This window comes from Triturus cristatus, chromosome 4_1, assembly GCF_964204655.1.
Source record: "Triturus cristatus chromosome 4_1, aTriCri1.1, whole genome shotgun sequence".
NCBI lineage: Eukaryota > Metazoa > Chordata > Amphibia > Caudata > Salamandridae > Triturus > Triturus cristatus.
The window spans coordinates 39,204,468-39,227,119 of record NC_140585.1 but is presented as its reverse complement, the minus strand read 5'-3'; the positions used below and the strand labels follow the sequence as shown (position 1 = coordinate 39,227,119).

The following is a 22,652-nucleotide window of genomic DNA, read 5'->3' as shown; positions in this document are numbered from 1 at the left end:
GTATTCATTTCCTAAAAATAGTACAACTGTTCTCCTAATTGGCAAATCCTCTAGCACCCTCTAAATTACTAGTAAATGGTACCCCGATACCTAGAGCCTGAGGTACTAAATAGGGCCCCTAGGTACTGCAGCAAAACTTCTGCCGCACTAAGGGACCCCATAACAAGCACATGCGTGGCTGGCACTTCAGGCTGCATGTCTTGGTGCGGACCAAAGTGGAAACACATATCACACAGTGTGCCATGTCCCCTACCACTGCATGTATTTGTTAGTCACCCTACAGCAGACCTAACAGCCCTAAGGAAGGGCACTGAATATTGCATGTGAGGGCATACCTGTATGAGCAGATATGCCCTTGTGCTCTTCAGTCTTATTACTGCCAGTACAAGTGACCAGGGAAGCCGTTTTAAAACATGTGCTGGACACTGGTGAAAACGAGGTCCCGGGCTACATGATGGCTTCACTGAAAATAGGGATGTGTGCATCAAACACCTCGTATTGTTGAACCAACACTGATGCCAGTGTCAAATTTACCAATACATGTACTTGGAGGGCACCTTAGAGGTACCCTTTGAAAACCTACCAGCCTCTGGTGTGCTTGCTGACTGGTTTCTGCCAGCCTGCCACCTGAGACTTTGTTCTGACCACCTAGGGTGAGAGCCTTTGCTCTCAGGAGACCCAGAACAAAAGCCTGTCGGGGAAGATGGTGTGACACCCCTCCCACAGGATGACCTGTTCATTGGCCTCCTTGGTCAGGCGAGCTTCAAAGAAGCTTCTACCGTTGTAATGCCAATCTGGCTTCCCTCACAGGAGAGGAAGCCCCCGTCCTCCCCCCGACCAGAGCCCCTTAGGCACCTGGACAGACTGGAAAGTTAGCTATTCATGTAGGCGTGCCATCCTCAGGCTAACACCACCCCTAAGGTGGGCTACTGTGAGGTGGACATGATTTTTTAGGAGAATCCATTTTTGTGATGGCATACCTAGGAATTCTGGGACAGGGTTATGCCCGCTTCCCACAAAGTGATCATATAGGGGGCGTAGTGACCCCAAGGGTCACTAGCCCATTGGCTACTACCCTACAATCCCCTTACGCCCCATAATTCAGTATTTAGGTGAGCCCCTGGCACCAGAGTAGCAGATCCGGACTACCTTAGAAGAGAGGACACAGAAGAGCTACAAAAGCAGACCAGAAGCAGCCGACCTGGTACCAACCCTTCCGGCCTCTGCATCCCTCATCGAAAGCAGCGCCAACGTTGACTCGTCCTGCAGCTGTTACTCCAGAAACTTGGGAGCACTGTCTGCCTTCGGAAAAGACTCGAGACCTCCTGTAAACAGCTGACCTGTTCTGAAGAAACTCCAAAGTGAAGACTGAGGCATCCGGACCTGTAAAAACCTGACACCTGAATCCACCACTGCAGCCGGCTCCTCTGGGCTGAGTTTAATTGGGCCACTGGTGCACGATTTGCCTCTTGTATGCGTTCGCTGTTGTCCTCTAAGAAGGTTTCAGGATAGGAATTTGTCAAGTGGAAGCACTGTGACTAAACTAAATTGTTTTACATGGTGCTCTTCAGCCATGCCTAGAGCAAAGAAACCCCTTTATTTAGGGTGTACTATTCAAATGGCCTCACCACTAGCAGAGTCTAAATTGCAGCGCATCTGTGATGTTGCCGTCCAATTTGGGAGAATGCATGCCAAGAGTCTACATCAGCCTGTTATGAGCACAGAGGAAGTACTGTGCCATAAAGGAGGTCGCGCCTATGCTCCGGTCCCGTATTAGCCCTAAGAGCACTCATCCATGTTTCAGTCCCGTATTAGTGGTAAGAGCACTCATCCATGCTCCAGTCCCTTGTTAGTGCTAGCGCTCCAGCAGTCATACATAGTATAAAAACGCACTCTGAGTGAGTTGCATCGCTTGGCTGTTGCAGTGCAGTGGGTTCCCTCAGCTGTCATTGCTGTGTCTACAACAAATTGGTTTCATACCCTGCTGCCAGCACCTCAATGAAGAAAACGACCATTTTGCAGTCACCGGCTTACATTGAGGAGCTTGTCGTGGCATACTCTAGCCGGGCAGTCTCCTCCTCGAACCAGAGTCCTCGGTGGGTTTGAGAGGACGATCTTTGAGAGAGTTCGCCTCAAACTTTAGCTGTATAAGATCATCCCTGTTAGTCATTAGTCAAGAGGTTCAGCCCATGCAGGCACGAGGCAGAAATCGGCTTACACTCAACCCTACCCTCGTGTAAAGACTCTTGGTAACTAAGGAATTAAGTGTGGATCAGACACTTTCAGCAGCAAGTCAGTGGTTCGTCTGGCTCCAGTCTGGTGCCTGCCTCGTTCCGATTTCTCTCACGAGACTGTAGCCGTTCCTATGGAGAGGTCAGACTCCCAAAAGGGCCGGCCACTGGACTTATGAGAATGACCAGAGAACTCTCTGGGATAAGTCCCTTACCCAAAACTTGGTTGCTCCTGGTTGGTACTCGTTCCTGCCACACACGAGCTCGAATGTGACTGAAATGTGCAGGATGCGACTCTTGAGCACAGGACTGTACTGCTGATGGTTTATGGGCATCTTGAACCCTCGGGAAAGAGAGGCATAGATGCTTGCCACGATTCTCTTCATTTACTTCCCATAGTCTACAAGTCCATGGCATGCGGATTCAAGCACAAGCGAACCTTTGTCTTGGTAAAAGGTATCTTTAGGATTGCAGAACTCGCCAGGGAAAACTTAATCCCCCTACCTCCAGAGTGTAAAATTTAGCAGGATTAGGAATCTGCTGGAGCTGCCGAGGGTGGACTGATTTGCCTTGAAGAGACAGACATCCGGTATCACACAGTATGTCTCCTGGATAGATAAGAAACCTGTGTTCCTGTTAGAAAGGTGAGGTAGGATGTCGCCCAAGCAGTCTCTCAAACAAATGCGCAACCAAATTTACTGTGTTCCGTAATTGCTGTTCTGCAATATATTTTGTAGCATCTACACTCTCTCTGCAGGGAGGCGCACTCTTTTGCCTCAGTTGAAGAGCTTCACCTCAAATTCTGTGGAAATGACTGATGGCCCAATTGTCTGTTAGAAAACTTGATCCGTTAGTCAAAGACAGGAAAGTATGAGTATGGTGCTTGGTTTTTGCTTCGTACTCTGATAAGACGGTTGAGGATTTGTGCTCATTAGGTGACTGTCTGATTCTTGTGCTAGTTTTAAGGTTCTGTTGTGTGCTGTTTGGAGCAGACAGGCCATTGGGAGACATGTTTCCTGTTAGAAACAATGGTTCTAAATAGGCTTTTGATATCTGCTTAGGTTCCCAGTGTGAATGTTTTGCCTTCATAGGTGCTTTATCCATTGATATTCATGGGAGCTGTTTTATCAAGCAGTGGGACTGGCCTGTGCTGTACAGTGCCTGGAATGCTAGATGTGCGTCACCTTGAGAGGCGAGATGGAAAGTGTGCCTTTTGCCAGCATTTACTTAAAGCCCTTGATATTGTAGGGATACCCCTCTGCATGCTCTCACCAGGTGGTTGGTTTGAAAGCCATGATATCTCCTGTGCTCACATGTGTTGCCTGAGGTATAGGCTTTTGCCTGCAAGATGCCTGTGTGTATCACCTGGGGCAGTAGATGTATCGGCTGCTTGTGCCTGGTGGGTGGTGATTTGTTGCCAGTTTGTTCTCTGACCTGTCTCCATGTTGCAGGGCATGAAGCAAGGCTATGATGAATATGCGGATTCAGATGACGATCAGCATGACGCCTACTTGGAGCGCATGAAGGCGGAAGGCAAGATCCGGGAGGAGCATGGCAGCAGCGATGACTCTGGTGATGAGACTGGTAAGCTGCCGTTCTGTTCCCTCTGCAGCACCCACTATCTGTGCCTATCGTCCTCGGATTGCGCTCTCCCAAATGGTGTCTCCTCCAGGCAGTTAACGGCATTTCAAGGGTCTCCTCTCTAACATGGCGATGACCTCTCTCAGCTGCCACCCTGAGGTAGAGTGTCAGCCTTCCCTCGTGGGGAGAGCACCCTCTCCATGGCCTGCTCTCCCTCCTGGTGAGAACATAGCCCAGTAGCGAGAGCGCACCTCAAGGTTGGTGCTCTCCAGAATGAAGAGGACCACCCCTTGATGTTTGACTTGCCACATAGAACACTCCCCACCCCCCCCCCCACTGCTGTATTACTCATTTAAGCATCTGATGCCAAAACATACTTGTCTAGTAGCATGCCTCTCCACCAGCTATTCTGTTCTTATTACTGAGCTAGTTATTAGTGCTCACTGCAGAGTAAACAGAGTGCATTTTAAGACTTACACAGTGTTGCTGCATCGTTGGGACATGACACTTAGGGCATCTCCTACTACCACTGCTTTTGGGATGTGGAAAGATTGTATCTGGTCTCCCCAACCACAATGTGAGGGCATACACTAGAATTGATGATTGCAGCCTTTTTAAGTTTGAGATTCGGGGCAGTGCATCCCCGTGGTCGTTTTTTGCAGGTTTAGAGAAATGTCTTGTATTGCTCTGACACTAAATACAAATGGCAGATACAAACAGTCCTCAATGAGATTTGGTTTAATTTCCAAACCGGTAAAAGTAGCCACCGCCCTGATGGAGATATGATGGTTAACCAGCGCCTCTCCCCTAGTATGCATTCCTGCTTCAAATTTAATTTGCACCAACCCTTCTGTTTTGCTTTCAGATGAATCTTTCAACCCCGGAGAAGAGGAGGAGGAGGTGGCTGAAGAGTAAGTGTCTCCTGGATCCAAAGCAGTTCTATCTTCATGTCTGTTACGGGTACTTGACTAAGCGTGCGCTTGGTTCCTCCGTTTTAGTTCACGCTGTGCATTCTCCTCTTGCTCTATCCTGGTTTCCCTCTGTGGCTTAAGGGCTTAGGTCCATATTCATCAGTGTCTTCAAACGCAGCACCTCCTCTCAGAACTGTTCCTGTGTGTGTCTCCTTTTGTAAATTGCCAGTGCTGACCCATTTCCTAGACCCATTTTACTGCCACAGGCACTCTACAATTAAAATATGACCATGTTTCTGTACCCTCAGCAGTTGCCCTTCTAATTATATCATGGAAGTAATGTAAAGTGACTCTGGCTTTGTATAGGTTTGACAGCAACGTCTCTGCAAGTTCCTCTAGCGAGGGCGAGAACAGTGATGGAGAGCCTAAACCAAAACCTCCCAAAAAACCAAAGGTGGTGAAGGAAAGGAAGCCACGGAAGAAAGCATCAGAGGTGAGATCCTAGAACCACAGGGGTTTATCAGACTTTCAGCTGTAGAAAGCATTGTCGTAACCTTTGGGCATGCGCCCGATTGCGCCTATGCAGGTTGGATGGCATTCCAGTGGGAGTGAAATGATTGATTAGTAATATGAGTGGAAAGCACTTGGAGTTTGAGGAGTTGTAGAAAACTCTACCTGCCTATCTTGGGGCATTCAGACTGCGTTAGGTCTGCGTCGATGGAGGCGGTGGTGAATTTCTTTGATGGAAAGGATGGACAAAGTGATGCTTAAATGCCAAATTGCGGTGACCTATCAGGTGGGGTGGGATTGGGGGTGGGGGATGAATCCAGAGGATGTAACTATGATTCTGGAACACTTTTTTCTCGTTTTGACTGCAATGTAGTCTTTTGCAGCATCTTATGTTTAAACTTCAATAAAAAAAACTGTCCACTTCATTTTTTTTTTTTTTAAAGTGCTTAGGTTATAACTTCCACTCCTGACTTTCACGGTGCGAAATGATAAATACCTCTGGTTGTTCCTGTGACCATAGAACACTTGGCAACATGTTGACTTGGATTTATTAAAGCAAATTTGCGTTCTTAACCTTGATAGATGCTAACACATGCTGACCCACTTATGTTATAGTCCCCTGGACCTCCACGTTTTGTTCAGTAGGTGGGTTCAAAATAAGTTTTGAGAGGTGAAGTGAAAAGAGACGGTAGCATTTGGTTTAGCGCTTATCTGCGGTTTCCTTTGCTCAAAAATGATCTCGCGAAGAATAAATGTGCTTTATTCTTAACATGTTGTTGACTGTTATCCTTTCATCCTCATCCAGGGTAAGAAGACCAAGGACCCCAATGCCCCCAAGCGACCCATGTCTGCGTACATGATCTGGCTGAATGCCAGCCGAGAGAAGATCAAGTCTGATAATCCTGGCATCAGCATCATTGACCTGTCTAAGAAGGCAGGGGAGCTGTGGAAGGGCATGACCAAGGACGACAAGGAGGTAAGACGTACGATTAGCAGGTGTGAATGACATGACCAGGCACAGCAAAGAGGTTGTCTCTGAGGGAGAGGTGTGGGAGTGATGGGCACAGCCAAGGGAAACACTGAAAGGATGAATGACAGGGCTGTACAGTCTGTGCCAAGCGGAGGGTTCTGAGCATCTGAACCTACAGGCAGCTAAGGGTTTAAAGTATTAATCACCAAAAACAAGGCCATGACTTCATTAAGAGATGGTGGGGCAGGGGTTCCAGAGAATGATGACTTGGCACAGCACAGACTTTAAAAAGGTTGTAGGGCAATGGTATAATGGGGGGTGCAGTGTAAGAATGGCCAAAGATAGGAGGATGTCCGGAAGTCCAAGGGAAGCCAGTATGAGTTTTCGAAGGGCAAGACCAAGGGTGAGAGTGCCACGAGGAGAACCCAGTTTTACAGCGTGACATCTAGAAGGAAAGACCCATGGGTGAGTGTGGTTGAAAAGACCCTAGTTTTTCGGCATGAGATCAAGAAGAAAATACCCTAGTTTGCCAGCATGAGATCTAGATGGAAAGACAATGAATGAATGATTGAATGAAAAAGCACAAAGAGCGCACAGCTACCCGGAGGCATCCCGGCACCTAGCGGTGAAACTGAAGCGTCAAGAATGACTTGGGAAAGAGCCATGTTTTCAACAGCTTACGGAAGGCCATGTGATTTAGTTCCTTACGTAGAGGGAGGGAATTTCAAAGTTTGTCAGCATTGTATGAGAAAATCCGGCCACCGGTTCTGGCCCTCTTGATTCTGGGGACAGGGGCCAAAAAGTACTTGTCTGAACGCAGCCGCCTGTTAGCTCGGTAGAGCAGGACCATAGAGGAAATAATTGATGGTCCTTTCCCTCCTATCATATTGTGGGTGATACACAAGGCCTTGAATTGGACTCTCTCCCAGACCGGGAGCCAGTGGAGAGCTGTCAATGCAGGTTTTGCAGACTGCTGGGTTGGAATCCCCACAACAATCCTTGCGGCGCAGTTCTGCACTGTTTGAAGTTAGCAAGGACCGAGCTCGGGGCACCAAGGTAAAAGGCATTCCCGTAGTCCAGGCGGGAACAAATAAGTGCCTGGACCATGAGTTTTCTCGCCTGGGAGGGGAGCAGAGGGAGCACTTTACGGAGCATCCTTAAAATGTCAAAGCAGGAAGCCACGACCTTCCTGGCTTGGGCTTTAAAGCTGAGGTCTGTATCAAGGCAAACGCCCAGGCTCTCTATCTCTGGCTTAGAGACAGGTGCGGGGCCCATGGAGCTGGCCACATTGTGTCTGCCTTAAAAAGAAGGGGATTGCCAAGGAGCATAAGCTCGGTCTGATCAACATTCAATTTTAGATGCGAGAGTTTCATCCATTTGGCCACTTCTACAATGCAGAGACAAAGGCGTCTAGAGATCTGTCAGTGTGGTTTAGCGCAACAACCACTTGGGTATCAGCATAGGTCACAATATGCACCCCAAAGGGAAGAACGATGTCCGCAAAAGAAGCCATGTACGCATTAAAAAGAGTGGGGCTCAGGAGCGACCCCTGAGGAACCCCAAAGTGGAGAGGCAAGGATTTTGAAATAGCCTCACCCTCGAATGCCTGGAAGGATCCATGGATGAGAGTGCAGGGAGAAGACCCTAGTTGCCAGAATATTTCCCCACAATTTATTGCTGTAGCCTGCCTCATTACTACATATAGGTCTTTGTAAGTAGTTTAGCTTCTAGATACCTATTCGGTTTTTTTCATAGTTTAGCCCCAGTAATTGAGCTCCAGTTATCCCTTTCACCTGTGTTCTTTTTGAAAGGACTCTTTCCCTCTCTCGATTCCTCTCAGATTCTTTCCCTCTGATCTTGTTTGGGTGTGTTGCCTTCATTGTCCTGAGATGTACTTTTCATATCAGGTTGATGTTTGGGTATCTGTATGTCTCAGGTTATTGCAAGAACAGCCTCATTAATTATGTATTCAAATTGTTTTTTGCGCTTGCTTGAGACAAGTGTGCAGCCTCTCTTCTGAGGGAGTAAATCGGCTGGTAGGTGACTAAGACATTCAAAGCCAGCATCCTGTGGGTTAGATGTGTCTGGCAGAATGTGCCACACAGATTCCGCCACTCATCCTCCGTTGTGGATCTTCCAGATGAGGCCACACGTCAAGTTTACATCATCCCCTTCCTCTGGAACGGGCTGAATCAACCTCCAAACTAAACTTTAATTATGGAGAAGCTTTCACTCTTAAAATGTATGTTGGGGGTCAGAGTCCGCAGGTTCAGAGTATGACGCTGCGTTTTTCTCTTATGAAGGTCCCAGTCTAATCAGAAGAGTGGTCTGTCCGATTTGGTACCTCAGTGAGCAAGGCGCTCCGATGCATCGAGAGGAGGGTTTCTGTTATGATTTTCATGGAGCCTGGTGATTGCTGGGTGTACAGTCTGACCACAGTCCCCCTCCTCCCAGTTGTTGTCCCTTCCATAAGTCACGTATTGACTGCTTTGTTCTGTGTTTCTCTGTCTCGTAGGAGTGGGACCGCAAGGCGGAAGTAGCAAAGAAAGACTACGAGAAAGCCATGAAGGCGTACAAAGAGAGCGGTGGAGGAGCAGAGTCAGACAGTGGGTGAGTAAGGGCCTTGCATTGTACAACAACCCTTTGATATGAGCGGCAGGCATAAAACAGCTTAAATCATTTGTGACCCACAGTGCAGACACCACACTTAACAAGATTAGTCCTGAAACCCTGAATGTGGTAAAGATTCTCACTGGAGCATGCAGGCACTTCCACAAGCTGTAAGCGCACAAAATGCACCCGCAAGGCACATCAAAACCTAAAGCTATTCAGAGAAAGCAGGAGAAAACTAAATGGGAAAACCAGACACTGCCTTTCAGCTACGGCAGTGCTGGTATATACCCGTTGTATTTAGAGGGTATATTAGGTTATTATCCCCGGGCTGTATAACTGTGTCCAAGAGGGATGCTAAACCACCATCTAACTGTTTAATGTGTCGATTTAAAAAGTGAGAAAACTCACTCTCCCGAGCTGATGTGCTTCATCATAGGTTTGCACCTCATCTTGAAGGCAAGTCCAAGACATGCCCTTTTCAGGCTCTGAGGATTGAGGTCTTTACATCCTTTTATTTATTTTATGTTTTAAATGGTTGTGTATATATATATTTGTGTGTGTATGTATGTGTGTGTATGTATTATCTACTGGCGGTCGCCAGTAGATAGTTATAATTAGGACCGTGTTTCCATAGGAAATCCGCAACATTCTATTTGGAATAACTTTGGCGCCGATTGATGAATCCTCGCGAAATTTTCAAAATAGGTGGGGCGCTCCGCTCCTACCCTGAAAGTCTCGGGGGGATTCGTCAAGCGGGGGCTGAGAAAAAAGGGGGGTCCCAAAACGCGTTTTTCCCATGCGGACCTTTAGTCCAAGGTACAGCCCAAACGGCTGAACAGAAGTACTTTAAATTTGGCAAAGAGGTAGTCCTCAGGTCAGGGATGTGCCTTTTGCATATCTGGAGTCAATCTGTTCATTAGTTACTGAGAAAATTGCAGTTAAAAGTACATACATATCTATAGCCTCGCACGGTGACGTGCGCGAGCGCAATTCTGATTGGTTGTTAGATGTCAGTAAACATTCGAATCGGTCGAAATCAGGAAGTGTCGGCCGCCATTTTGTCTCTCGCAGTCTGAGGCAGTGAAAAACAAAGGTGGAGAACGTGAAAAGGGGGCAGGGTGGACAGTTCCCGACCTCCTAGCCTTTGTCAGGGGGTCACTGAAGGACCCCCAAGCGTGAAAAAAAACATTTTTTTTTTTTAAAGCGCGGGGAGCGCGCACGGCACAAACAACGCATCGTGGGTGCTCGAGTGCCCACAGCGCGCGCACGGTGCGAAAAATCTGAAAAAAAAAATATTAATAAATACATAACTTAGCATTTTAAAAAAACGTACAAATTCACTTAAAAAACCATAGGTTTCACACACGTTATAGTTAAGAATTAGCATTTAAAAAACCTTGCAAATTCACTTAAAAAACCATAGGTGTCACACATGTTCTAGTTAGCTGGACATTTCCCTCGTAATAAAACAATGAAATTCCCCCGTTATAGTTAGTGCAGGCAACTATAACTCACGCGACCGCAATCCTCTGCTGATGACGTCCGATATTACATCACTGATTACATATGTGTCTTTCTGGAAAATAAATGTTCGAGGCATGTGGGCTGCTGAATTCATATCTGTGCATAGATCGCCGCCTAGTGTTGGGTCCGGATGTTTGCACGTTGTTGTCCTGGAAGAGTCTTCGAAGTATCCTTGGATAGGTGACTCCTCCCCTGGACTACAGTGCGCATGGGCATCCTCTCCATCCTCAGATTGTTTTTTTCCGCCATTGGGTTCGGATGTGCTATCTTAGCTCAAGTTAGGAAAATATTTGGTCGAGGCCAAAAGGCCTTTAGTTCGCGTCGGTACTGTTTATCGATCGGGTTTCGATAGAATTTGTTAGTTTACTAACTTTTCAGCACCGACTTCTTTCGCATTTACCTGTCCGTCGACGACTTCGACGATGGAATCCAGGACGCCATTCAAAAGGTGTCCGGTATGCAATGCGAAGTACCCACACATCGACGTCCATCCGGTGTGCAACAAATGCCTTTCACCGGACCACGACGAGTCGACATGCATGGCCTGTGCCGGGTTCCGTTCCAAGAAGACTCTAAGGAACCGAAGAGCGGCGAGACTCGAGGCGCGGCACGCGGCACCGGCCCCAGCAGACATCTTCGACGAGGCCGACGTCGAAGACTTAGAAGCCATACCCTCCAGTCCCGTTTCCGAACACGACCCCGGATCGGACGGGGCCGACGAGTCACTCTTCCACAGAGGTGAAGACGACACCGAGGTAGGAGACGACGAGGAGGCCCTAGGGGCCGAGGAGAGTAGCTCCAATGATTAACAAGGCCTACCTGTTCAAACCGAAGAAACACCAGCGCCACGGCCTTTGGCTCCGGTCGAGGGATCGCCTTCGGGCCTTACCCGAGACCCATCCCGCAGTTCTTCGGGCCCGCCCTCGGGCCCGGCCTCGGACGTTCAGCGGCAGCCATTGCCGCATAAGCCAGCTGGTTTCCCTACCACAAAACCGAAACCGAAAGCTGCTCCGGTTCAAACGAAACCGAAACTGAAAGTGGCCTTGGTCGGATCGAGGCCTTCAACGCCTTCGACGCCAGCGCAACGCGTCGGCACCGACCGCACCAAGAGGGACTTCGGTGCCGAACTGGAATCGGGCGACATAGGAGTCGGCAAAGGAAAAAAGGCCATCGGCACCGAGAATCCTACTCGGCTACCGACGCCAACGACACCGAGGGCAATACCGCCTGCTTCGCCACGCGTCGCTCCCTCGACGACGCCGAAGCCTCACGTACCGAGGACGTCGGTGGTGATCTCCACACCTCGACTCGAAGACCCGCCGGCGCCGAAAAAATCCACGCCCGGCTCTACGAACCTGCCCGGTGCCAAAGCCTCAAAGACGCCCCAAGTGCGGCCTGGTGCGACGCAAAGCACCAAAACCACGGCGACCCTCAAAGACCCGTCGGGTTCCGGCCCGATAGGAGCCCCAGCACCCTCAACGGGGCCAGCCAACATTACCTTCGGCTTGCCTCCGTCAACAATCCCGAAGATGTTCCAACTCAGGACACGGGTTACCCAGACTCCGGTTCCACCGGACGAGACGTCGACGTCACGCGTCATCGACGCCGACACTGGCAGGATGATTCTCCACGACCGAAGAATAACTTCGGAACCGCCATTGGAACCTTTCAGGATCCCACTGAAAAGGAAGCTGCCTGTGGAATCAGAACCTCTCCTTTATGAACCGTTCCATTCCTCCTACCAGGATCCACACCGGTTCTCCCCCGCACGCTCCGACACGGATGCATTGGAGGACTACATGGAGGACCAAGCACCCTACCATGTAGACAGACCCTGATGACCAGCAGGACCCTGATCAAACTTGGGGCGACCCTGCAGACCCCAGTGCACCTCTCGATACACAGGACCCACAACTCTACGGGGCGAAAACATCTCCCACGGAGGATACTGCGGCGTTCAACGCACTTATTGAACGTGCGGCAAATAACCATGGGGTACAGCTTCACTCTGATACCATCGAGGACGACTTTCTAATGGACACCTTTGCATCCTCAGAAAGACATGTGAAAACTTTGCCTATGCTGAAGGGGGTCCTCAAGCCGGCTAAGGACATTTTCAAGGAACCCACCAGGGCACGAGTGATAAACCCCAGGATTGACAAAAAATACAGATCAGCACCTGGGGATCCTACTTACATCAAAGGACAATTACCACTCGACTCCATCGTCGTAGCGAATGCCCGCAAGAGGGCACACTCGCAAACGACAGGTGACGCTCCTCCCCCGGACAAAGAGTCCAAGGTGCTAGAGACCTCCGGCAAGCGAGTTGCCGCCCAGGCTGCCAACATATGGCGCATAGCCAACACTCAAGCGCTCCTCGCTCGCTACGATAGAGCGCACTATGACACATTGGAGCACCTCCTCCAACATCTCCCTGACCACTTCAAAGAAGGTGCGGAAATTCTTATCAGAGAGGGACAGCTACTCACAAATGCTTCCATCAAATGTGCGCTAGATGCTGCAGACACGGCTGCCAGGGCCATAAACACAAGCGTCATGCTGCGACGCCATGCCTGGCTACGAATCTCAGGATTGTAGCCTGAGGTACAAAACAACATACTGAACCAGCCCGTCAACCCCGACTATTTATTCGGCCCCGAGGTTGACACCACCCTCAAAGATAAAAAAGGACACGGACACTGCAAAGTCCATGGGCGCTCTCCAAACTCAGTCCTTTCGGAGCGGCTCCTTTCGTCGCCCCGGAAACAAGGGAGCAGGTAGAGGACAGGGGTCACAACAAACGTATAACAAAGGCAATACACAGACCACCTACGATAAAAACACCCGAGGTGGATATCGTGGCTCCAGTACAAAGGGCAGAGGACGTGGCTACGGCAACACCAGGTCCTCCCCCAAGAACAAGCAGTGACGCCCTCTCCCTTCCTCCCGACCACATAACACCTGTCGGGGGAAGACTACAAAGGTTCCTGTCCACGTGGAACTCCATCACCACGGACAGGTGGGTCAAAGATATTATAAAATACGGTTACTGTCTGGAGTTAACCTCCACTCCACCCACAATACCACCAAGAAACCGTCCTATGTCCTCAGAGCACTTAACGCTCTTACAGCAAGAGGTAGAAAGTATGCTTCTAAAAGGCGCTATCGAGGTCGTACCCATCCACGAGCAGGGTACGGGGGTTTACTCCCTCTACTTCTTAATTCCAAAAAAGGACGGGTCGCTCAGGCCTATATTAGACCTGAGACCCCTGAACCAGTACATTCTTTCAGAGCACTTTCACATGCTCACTCTACAGCAAGTCCTTCCGCTTCTCAAGCAGGGAGACTTCCTAGCCTCACTGGACCTCAAGGATGCGTACTTTCACATACCCATCCACCCCTCACACAAAAAATACCTCAGGTTCACTGTTCAGGGGCAGCACTATCAGTTCAAAGTCCTTCCCTTCGGCGTGACAACAGCGCCCAGGGTTTTCACGAAGTGCCTAGCTACGGTGGCAGCACATTTACGGAGACAGCATATACACGTCTACCCCTACCTAGACGACTGGCTCGTTCAAGCGAAGTCCGCCCAGCAATGTGCAAGCCACATGTCCCGTACCATTCACCTTCTTCACAGTCTGGGATTCTCACTAAATTACCCAAAGTCCCATCTCCAGCCCGCACACGTACAACAGTACCTAGGTGCGACTATAGACACTCTGGCGGCCACAGCTCAGCCAAATTTAGTGAGGATCAACAGCATACCACTGCTGATCTCCAAGTTCAAACCCAATCACTCGCTTCCAGCGCGAGTGTTTATGCAGTTGAAAGGCATGATGGCCTCCTGCATCTTCATAGTCCCGCACGCGAAGTTACATATGCGCCCACTTCAGGAGTGCCTAGCACGTCAGTGGAATCAGGCTCAAGGACAGTTGAAAGACCTAGTGTTGGTGAGCGGTCGGGCATACAACTCTCTGCATTGGTGGAATCCACAAAACCTTTGCAAGGGCCGACCGTTCCAAGAGCCTGTCCCACAGATAGTACTGACAGCGGACGCGTCTCTCCAGGGATGGGGAGCTCATGTACTCAATTACACAGTGCAGGGACTATGGACAACACAACAAAAGAAGATGCACATCAACCTTCTCGAACCAATGGCAATCTTCCTGGCAATGAAAGCCTTCAAGGTACACTTGTGCAACAAAGTCGTGTTGATCCGGACGGACAACATGACTGCCATGTACTACATACAGAAGCAGGGAGGAACGCACTCTCCACAGTTGTCTCATCTGGCTCAGAGCATGTGGAAGTGGGCCATTCAGAGGAACATATTCCTCATGGCGGAACACCTCCCCGGCAAGGACAATCAGATGGCGGATCTGCTCAGCAGACACAGCCACCAGATGCACGAGTGGGAGCTACACTCCTCAGTACTCCAACTGTACTTCCAACAGTGGGGTCATCCAGAGATAGACCTATTCGCGACAAGCGAAAACGCAAAATGCCAAAGCTTTGCCGCCAGGTTCCCACATCCACAGTCGCAGGGCAATGCGATATGGATGAACTGGTCCGGCAGATTTGCGTACGCTTTTCCCCCAGCGCCGTTGATACCGCTGGTGGCACGCAAACTGCGACAACACTCACTGACACTCATCCTGGTTGCTCCCACATGGGCACGCCAACCATGGTACACCACCTTTCTGGAACTTTCCGTGGTGCCGCACCAAAGGCTGCGGATCAAACCCACGCATTTGACGCAGAACCATGGCGAAATTCAGCACCCAGATCCGCAACAGCTGAACCTGGCGATCTGGCTCCTGAAGTCCTAGTTTGGCTACCTAAACCTACCACCTGAATGTATGGATATCATCAAAGAGGCCAGGAGACCCACAACCAGAGCTTGCTATGCGGCCAAATGGAAGAGATTTGTCATTTATTGCAATAACAATAACATTAACCCGCTAGATGCATCCATTCAAAACATAATCTGTTACCTCTTACACCTATACCGATGCAATCTGGCATACACCTCAATACGTATCCATTTAACCGCAATAGCAGCCTATCTCCAAAACAGGCAGCACCTCTCTTTATTCAGAGTGCCTGCCATCAAAGCCTTCTTGGAGGGACTCAAACGAGTAATTCCCCCAACACACCCACCAGCACCAGTGTGGAACCTCAACTTTGTCCTCACCGACTGATGGGTCCACCCTTCGAACCTCTCCACTCATGTGAGATTCAATTCCTCACCTGGAAAGTAGCTTTCCTAGTGGCAATCACTTCGTTGAGAAGAGTTAGTGAACTCCAGGCACTAACCATTCAAGAGCCATTCATACAGGTTCACGCAAACAGGGTCGTACTACGTACCAACCCCAAATTCATGCCTAAAGTAATATCGCAGTTCCACATGAATCAAACGTTTGAACTGCCTGTTTTCTTCCAGAATCCACAATGTCGCTGAAAGAATGCTCCATACACTAGACGTCAAAAGAGCCCTCATGTACTATATAGACAGAACTAAAAGCTTTAGGAAAACAAAACAACTTTTCGTTGCCTTTTCCCCACAACACAAAGGCAACGCCATCTCCAAAGCAGGTATAGCCAGATGGATCGTTAAATGTATTCAAATTTGCTATCAAAAGACTAAACGCACATTAACGATTCCCCCACGGGCCCACTCAACACGTAAGTTAGGGGCCTCCATGGCTTTCCTGGGAAACATTCCTTTACATGATATATGTAGAGCAGCCACATGGTCCACTATACATACATTTACCAAACACTATTGTGTAGATGTACACTCAAAACAGCAGGCAGCTGTAGGACAGGCTGTTCTCAAAACTCTTTTTCAGACCGCTGCAGCTGGCACTGGTAGCCGCCGCTAATGGGAGGTACTGCTATGTATTCTATGCACAGATATGAATTCAGCAGCCCACATGCCACGAACTGAATATGCTACTTACCAGTATGCATCTGTTCTTGGCATGTAGGGCTGCTGACATTCATATCGCCCACCCTCCTCCCCAGCGCCTGTAGCAGCTGCAGCTCTCAGAATTACTGTATAGCATGGTCATCACTTTCTGTATCAACTCCATCACTGCCACAATGGCGAAAAACAATCTGAGGATGCCCATGCGCACTGTGGTCCAGGGGAGGAGTCACCTATCTCAGGATACTTCGAAGACTCTTCCAGGACAACAACATCTTTAATTGCATAAAGAAGCTCAGACTTAGTTTTCCTACAGATGGAGGTGTACCAAGACGGAGCACAAGTCTTTTTCCTTCTAATAGGCAGGGCCGGGTTGAAGACATCTGCGAGGTCCCTTACTAGGGCCTGGTGAATGCCAGATAGTCTCATTATAATCTGCGGGTCTAGGTTGGTTGATGAGGGCGTCCACCTCCTGGAACCTAGGGAGTGCTATACCATAGAGGTTTGTTATCGCCCACCCTCCTCCCCAGCGCCTGTAGCAGCTGCAGCTCTCAGAATTACTGTATAGCATGGTCATCACTTTCTGTATCAACTCCATCACTGCCACAATGGCGAAAAACAATCTGAGGATGGAGAGGATGCCCATGCGCACTGTGGTCCAGGGGAGGAGTCACCTATCTCAGGATACTTCGAAGACTCTTCCAGGACAACAACGTGCAAACATCCGGACCCAACACTAGGCGGCGATCTATGCACAGATATGAATGTCAGCAGCCCTACATGCCAAGTACAGATGACTGGTAAGTAGCATATTCATTATCCTTGGTAACCACAGCTTACTTTAAAGCTTGACCGGTTGGACCAAGTGATTTCTCAAATGTTCATTATCCTTTGTAATCAGAGCTTACCAATTCCAATTCCAAAAATTCTTTATTTCGGTCATATAGACCATAAAAGACACAATAAAAACATTACAGACAATAAAACATTATTAAAATACATTTGAATAAAAACGACTCTCCCAGCGAGGAATGAGTTAAAATTACATTTAGAAGAATCTTTAAAAAAAAAAAAATTCAAGGAGCTTCAGACAATTTTTTTCCTTCTAATCAACCAAATGGCCATAAGAAATTTGGAAACAGCAAACACAATGTGGCCCAGGGTACTAGTTTTCAAAATCCTGTATGCTTGTGCATACTCTCTGAATCCCAGGTTCTTACAGATTGGCGCTATCCAGTATTTTCTGGGCCTTTGGTATGCAGGGCACACAAACAAAATATGGGGGTCATCTTCCACATGGTTATTACAGCAGGGACATATTTTGTCGCCCCCATTTGACCACTTCGAAGTGTATGAATTAATAGGTAGTGTGCTATACCTCCACTGAACATACAATTTCCTTGCCAGGATGGGAAAGATAAAATCCATAAAAGGTTCGAAAACGTAAGAATTTTTGGATTCTAAAAATTGCAAGGTTAAGGTGCCACTATTTTGAGCAGCCGTCAAATGTGCAAGGGACCTGGCTTTATAGATTTGTGCCAGAACCTTGCGCGAGATTGCACGGCAGCCTCGTGCAGGGTCCTCCCACAGGACACGGAGGTTAATGGCAGACAGCTCGTTTTCCACAAAGGTGAGCCAGGGGATTTTACCGCTAGAGTTTAAGCTCATGACATGGGTAAGATCCTCCCTATAATGATGGAGTTCGTCCGTAGACCAGAGCCTGTGCCAGAACTTCACTGGCTTTGACACAAGCTCCTCTGCGATAGGGGGGAGACCCATGTCCATTCTCAAAGGCTGGAGTGGCGTGGCACTTGGAAGGGCTAGAAGGCGCCTTTGAAAGCTATTTTCCACTATTGATAGGCCCTTCACCGTTTTATGTCCCCATAGCTCACTGCCATACATGGCCGCTGCCTTGGCCTGGGTCTTATAGGTTTCAAGGGCCGGGCTTATGGGCTTGAAGGAAGAAGTGTTAGCCACTTTCAGGATTGCACCCGAGAGTTGGGATAGTTTAGCCTTGGATCGTACTATCTGTCGGTCCCATGCCAAGGTTTCCTGCAATGTAACCCCCAGATATATGAAGGTGGAGACCCTCTCAAGGCTAGCGGTCCCCAGGGTAGGATTAGGCCTAGTTTTAGTTGGTGGGTTAAAGATCATAAACTTGGTCTTTTCTGTATTCACCTCCAACCCATGCTGATGGCAGAAGAGACCAAAACCATCCAGGATCCTCTGGATCCCCATTGGCGATTTTGAAAGGAGGAGGGTATCATCGGCAAACATGATTGCCGGTACCCTCCTACCTGCCAAACAGGGGGCGTCGTTGTCCTTGACGTTTTCCAGATGTGAGATGACATTATTGATGAATAAACAAAACAGGGTCGGTGCCAAGACACAACCCTGCCTCACACCTCGGCACACAGGAAACCTGGATGAGAGACTACCATCCTTCCCACACCTAACTTGCGCATAGTTGTTCTCATGCAGCCTGACCAAGATGTTAAGTAGCTGGGGGGGAATGCCTAACTTTTCCAACACCTCCCAGAGTTTCCTGCGCGGGACTAGGTCAAAGGCTGACCTCAGATCCACGAAGACCATGTACAATCTCCCGCCCTCGATCCTCACCGTCTTCCAGTAGAGGAGAACTAGGCGGAAGATCTGGTCCAGGGTCGATGTGTTTCTCCTGAAGCCAGCCTGCAAGGGACTCAAGATGTCATTTTCCTCGACCCAGTCTAAAAGGTGGTTCAGAATGAGGCGCGCAAAAAGCTTTTGGGGCACATCTATCAGGCTGATAGGCCTGTAATTTGCAGGACTCAAGGGGGACCCTTTCTTATAAATCGGAACTATTTCAGCCCCTAACCAAGAGAAAGGGATCGCCATACCTCCCAAAATGGCATTGAAAAGGACTAGTAAGTACGGAGCCCAAATGTCAGGGTGATATCTGAACAAATCACCGGGTAACTTGTCCAGCCCTGGTGCCTTCCCCAGCGCTAAGCCCTCCAGTGCCAGCTTCACCTCCCCCAAAGAAAATTCCAAGGCCACATCTGGCAAGCAGGGGGACTCTACCATCATCCCTTCCGGCCAGAAAGTGGATTCTTGATATAGAGACCCAAAATGAGCCTCCCAAACAGAGGGGGCAATATTGGGTTCTACTGCAGACAACAAATCCCCTGTTCCATTGTTTACAAGAGCCCAAAATTTTCTAAAATCTTTAGATTTGAGGGCTCCAGACAGGTCATGCCAGTGATTCCAATCCCACTCTGCCCTTGCGTTGGCCAGTGCTACCTTGTACTCCCTCCTAAGGGCAGCGATCTTCACCTTATCACTACCATCTTTAATTGCAGAAAGAAGCTCAGACTTAGTTTTCCTACAGATGGAGGTGTACCAAGACGGAGCACAAGTCTTTTTCCTTCTAATAGGCAGGGCCGGGTTGAAGACATCTGCGAGGTCCCTTACTAGGGCCTGGTGAATGCCAGATAGTCTCATTATAATCTGCGGGTCTAGGTTGGTTGATGAGGGCGTCCACCTCCTGGAACCTAGGGAGTGCTATACCATAGAGGTTTGTTATCGCCCACCCTCCTCCCCAGCGCCTGTAGCAGCTGCAGCTCTCAGAATTACTGTATAGCATGGTCATCACTTTCTGTATCAACTCCATCACTGCCACAATGGCGAAAAACAATCTGAGGATGGAGAGGATGCCCATGCGCACTGTGGTCCAGGGGAGGAGTCACCTATCTCAGGATACTTCGAAGACTCTTCCAGGACAACAACGTGCAAACATCCGGACCCAACACTAGGCGGCGATCTATGCACAGATATGAATGTCAGCAGCCCTACATGCCAAGTACAGATGCATACTGGTAAGTAGCATATTCATTATCCTTGGTAACCACAGCTTACTTTAAAGCTTGACCGGTTGGACCAAGTGATTTCTCAAATGTTCATTATCCTTTGTAATCAGAGCTTACCTTAAACCTGACCGGTTGGTCCTAGTGATTTCTCAAATGTTCTTCATTATCCTTGGTAACCAAAGCTTACCTTGACCAGTTGGCCCTAGTGATTTCTCAAATGTTCTTCATTATCCTTGGTAACCAAAGCTTACCTTGACCGGTTGGTCCTAGTGATTTCTCAAATGTTCTTCATTATCCTTGGTAACCAAAGCTTACTTTAAAGCTTGACCGGTTGGACCAAGTGATCGGACTGGTGCTGCACACTCACTACATGCCATCTAAGAGGAGTGGCAGATTTGATCTCTGCACAGCATTTCAAGCCCTTCATTTCAAATCTGTTTGGATGTTCACTGCCTGTAAGTCACTAAGAAAATATGATCAGTTGAGAAAGGGCGAAGCTTTGGGATGTGTGAATGTTTTGAGTGTGGCTCTTCGGACTGTGCAAAGTTGTCGGTTCTAGAAGCCTTCATAAAAAGGGTTGAAGCCTCCACAATAGGTTGAAAAATACTGAACAAATAGTAGTGCTGACTTGATCGCCGCGATATTCTGTGCGGACACTTCTAAAATAAGTGCAGCATCAGGTTTTTCCTTTTTCCTGTTGTGACCAACATCTTGAGCGGTTGCGGGTTTCCTTGTTTAGTTTTTTAGGTTGATTTAAGCAGTTGTCTGTACATTGTGCTTCAGGTACTTCTCCCTTCCCAGATCCAGTCGACTGATGACACTCCATGCACGCTTGTTTGTGTGCTTATTTTGGTCTTTCTAGCGGCGGGAGGCTCCTTCCGAAGTGACGGCAGCACTCTATAAATATATAAATCAAATCTTCATGGATTAAAATTCTATGTGTGTGCAGGATTAACCCCCAGCTTATAAAACAATGCTATAGATGGCGCATTATGCCTCTGTGATCTGATTGGACGAGAGCTTGGGTTACCTACATCTGTATATTAAACGTGGCATCCTCAGCAACACTTTTAAAAATGTACTTGGTGCAATTCATCCTTGCCACAGTGCTTGTTACAGCAGGGCTGCAGTGACGATCTCTCTTGTTGTGATGTATTCCCAGCACGTCAGAGAAAGCGGCTCCCTTTCTGCAAGCACTTGCAGTTACTAAGCTCACACCCCCAATCGTGGCCGGTTCGGGCCATATGAGATTTCACTTCTCTGTAGGTGATATAGAGTTCCTTTTCCTTGTGTCACATCCAATAGCCGCACATTATCGATGACTCCGCATCCACAAGTGGGGAGTAGAATTAAAAGCATGCTGGCCGCCTAGATCCAGAGGTAGATGCGGGGGTTTATAAAACCTACACAGATACATTTGGACTTTGGGTAATAAAGGAGAGACACACTGTGTGCTGTGCTCTTGTAAAACTCTTACTCCAAAAATGCTAAACGAATTTGTGTAAATCGATTTCTTTAAATACGAACAGCGAGCTTTGAAAATGGATTGTTTGCAATTCATTAATTCATGTTTTGGTATCACTTGCATAAAGTTTCACAGCGTTATTTGTCATTTATGAAAAGTCACAGCATGGACTTACTTGCAAGTAAGTTTTTGTTTGGCTGGTAAGCTTTCCTTGAATCTCGTACTCTGTATGGCATATCAATTTCTTGGCAAGCTGCTGGGGTAAATTCATTTTGTGAACTCTTGCTAGGGTGTATGAATCATGTTGGTGATATGCATGTTTATAAATATAGAAGTTTGCTTGTGCCTGTTTTGTACCAGTAGCTGTATCTGTATTACTTGGAATTAATGCACTTAGTAGCTCTTGGATGTGTGTATTGTCTGTATCTGTAATTCTACTTTGAATATTTCTCTGGTATGTTACTCAGTTTGCAGTATGTAAATTGTCATTAACGGATTACCTGCAGTCGTAAAACTGTGACTATTGAAGTTTCTCTAGACTGCTAGTACTTTTCGCTGTCTCAGTAATCGTGTGTATCCTCTAACCCTCTGTTTATCCTTTGTGTGCACCGTTGGCCGAGCAGATGTTGCCTGCGCCCAGATCAGTTGCCAGAAATGTTCCTCTTAGTGAGATGTGAAGTGTATACTAGTATGTCCTCTGTTGTCGGTATGTGTTTGTGTTGTGCTGTTGAGTATTGTAGCACCCTTCGCTGTTTGTATTGGCTCAGCAACTGCTGTCTGGACGTGATCCTGCCAGGATCTTGTTCTTCTTAGACCAGGTGCATGCCTTCTACTCATTCGAGATTCTTTTCCAGGGATAAGAAGGAGAAGAAACCAAAATCCAAGCCAGACAAGAAAGCGGACAAGAAGCCAGACAAGAAGCCAGACAAGAAGGCGGACAAAAAACCGGACAAGTCTACTCCAACGAAAACTGCAAACAAGTCGGTGAACGAGAGCTTCAAGAGCAAAGAGTTTGTATCCAGTGATGAGAGCTCCTCGGATGAGAGTGGGAGCAAGAAAAAGAGCGAGGTAAA

The 22,652-nt window shown here is 48.2% G+C and overlaps 1 protein-coding gene across 2 annotated transcripts in view; it reads left to right on the top strand.

The window, feature by feature from the left end:
* SSRP1 (structure specific recognition protein 1) overlaps positions 1-22,652 on the top strand; it is a 168,038-nt gene that overhangs the window by 128,808 nt on the left and 16,578 nt on the right. For both annotated transcript variants that reach the window (XM_085651439.1, XM_085651440.1), the window contains exons 11-16: positions 3,683-3,815; positions 4,678-4,723; positions 5,090-5,216; positions 6,039-6,209; positions 8,719-8,813; positions 22,434-22,647. In XM_085651439.1, the coding sequence (XP_085507565.1) occupies positions 3,683-3,815; positions 4,678-4,723; positions 5,090-5,216; positions 6,039-6,209; positions 8,719-8,813; positions 22,434-22,647 (786 nt within the window). The remainder of the gene's footprint in view (positions 1-3,682; positions 3,816-4,677; positions 4,724-5,089; positions 5,217-6,038; positions 6,210-8,718; positions 8,814-22,433; positions 22,648-22,652) is intronic.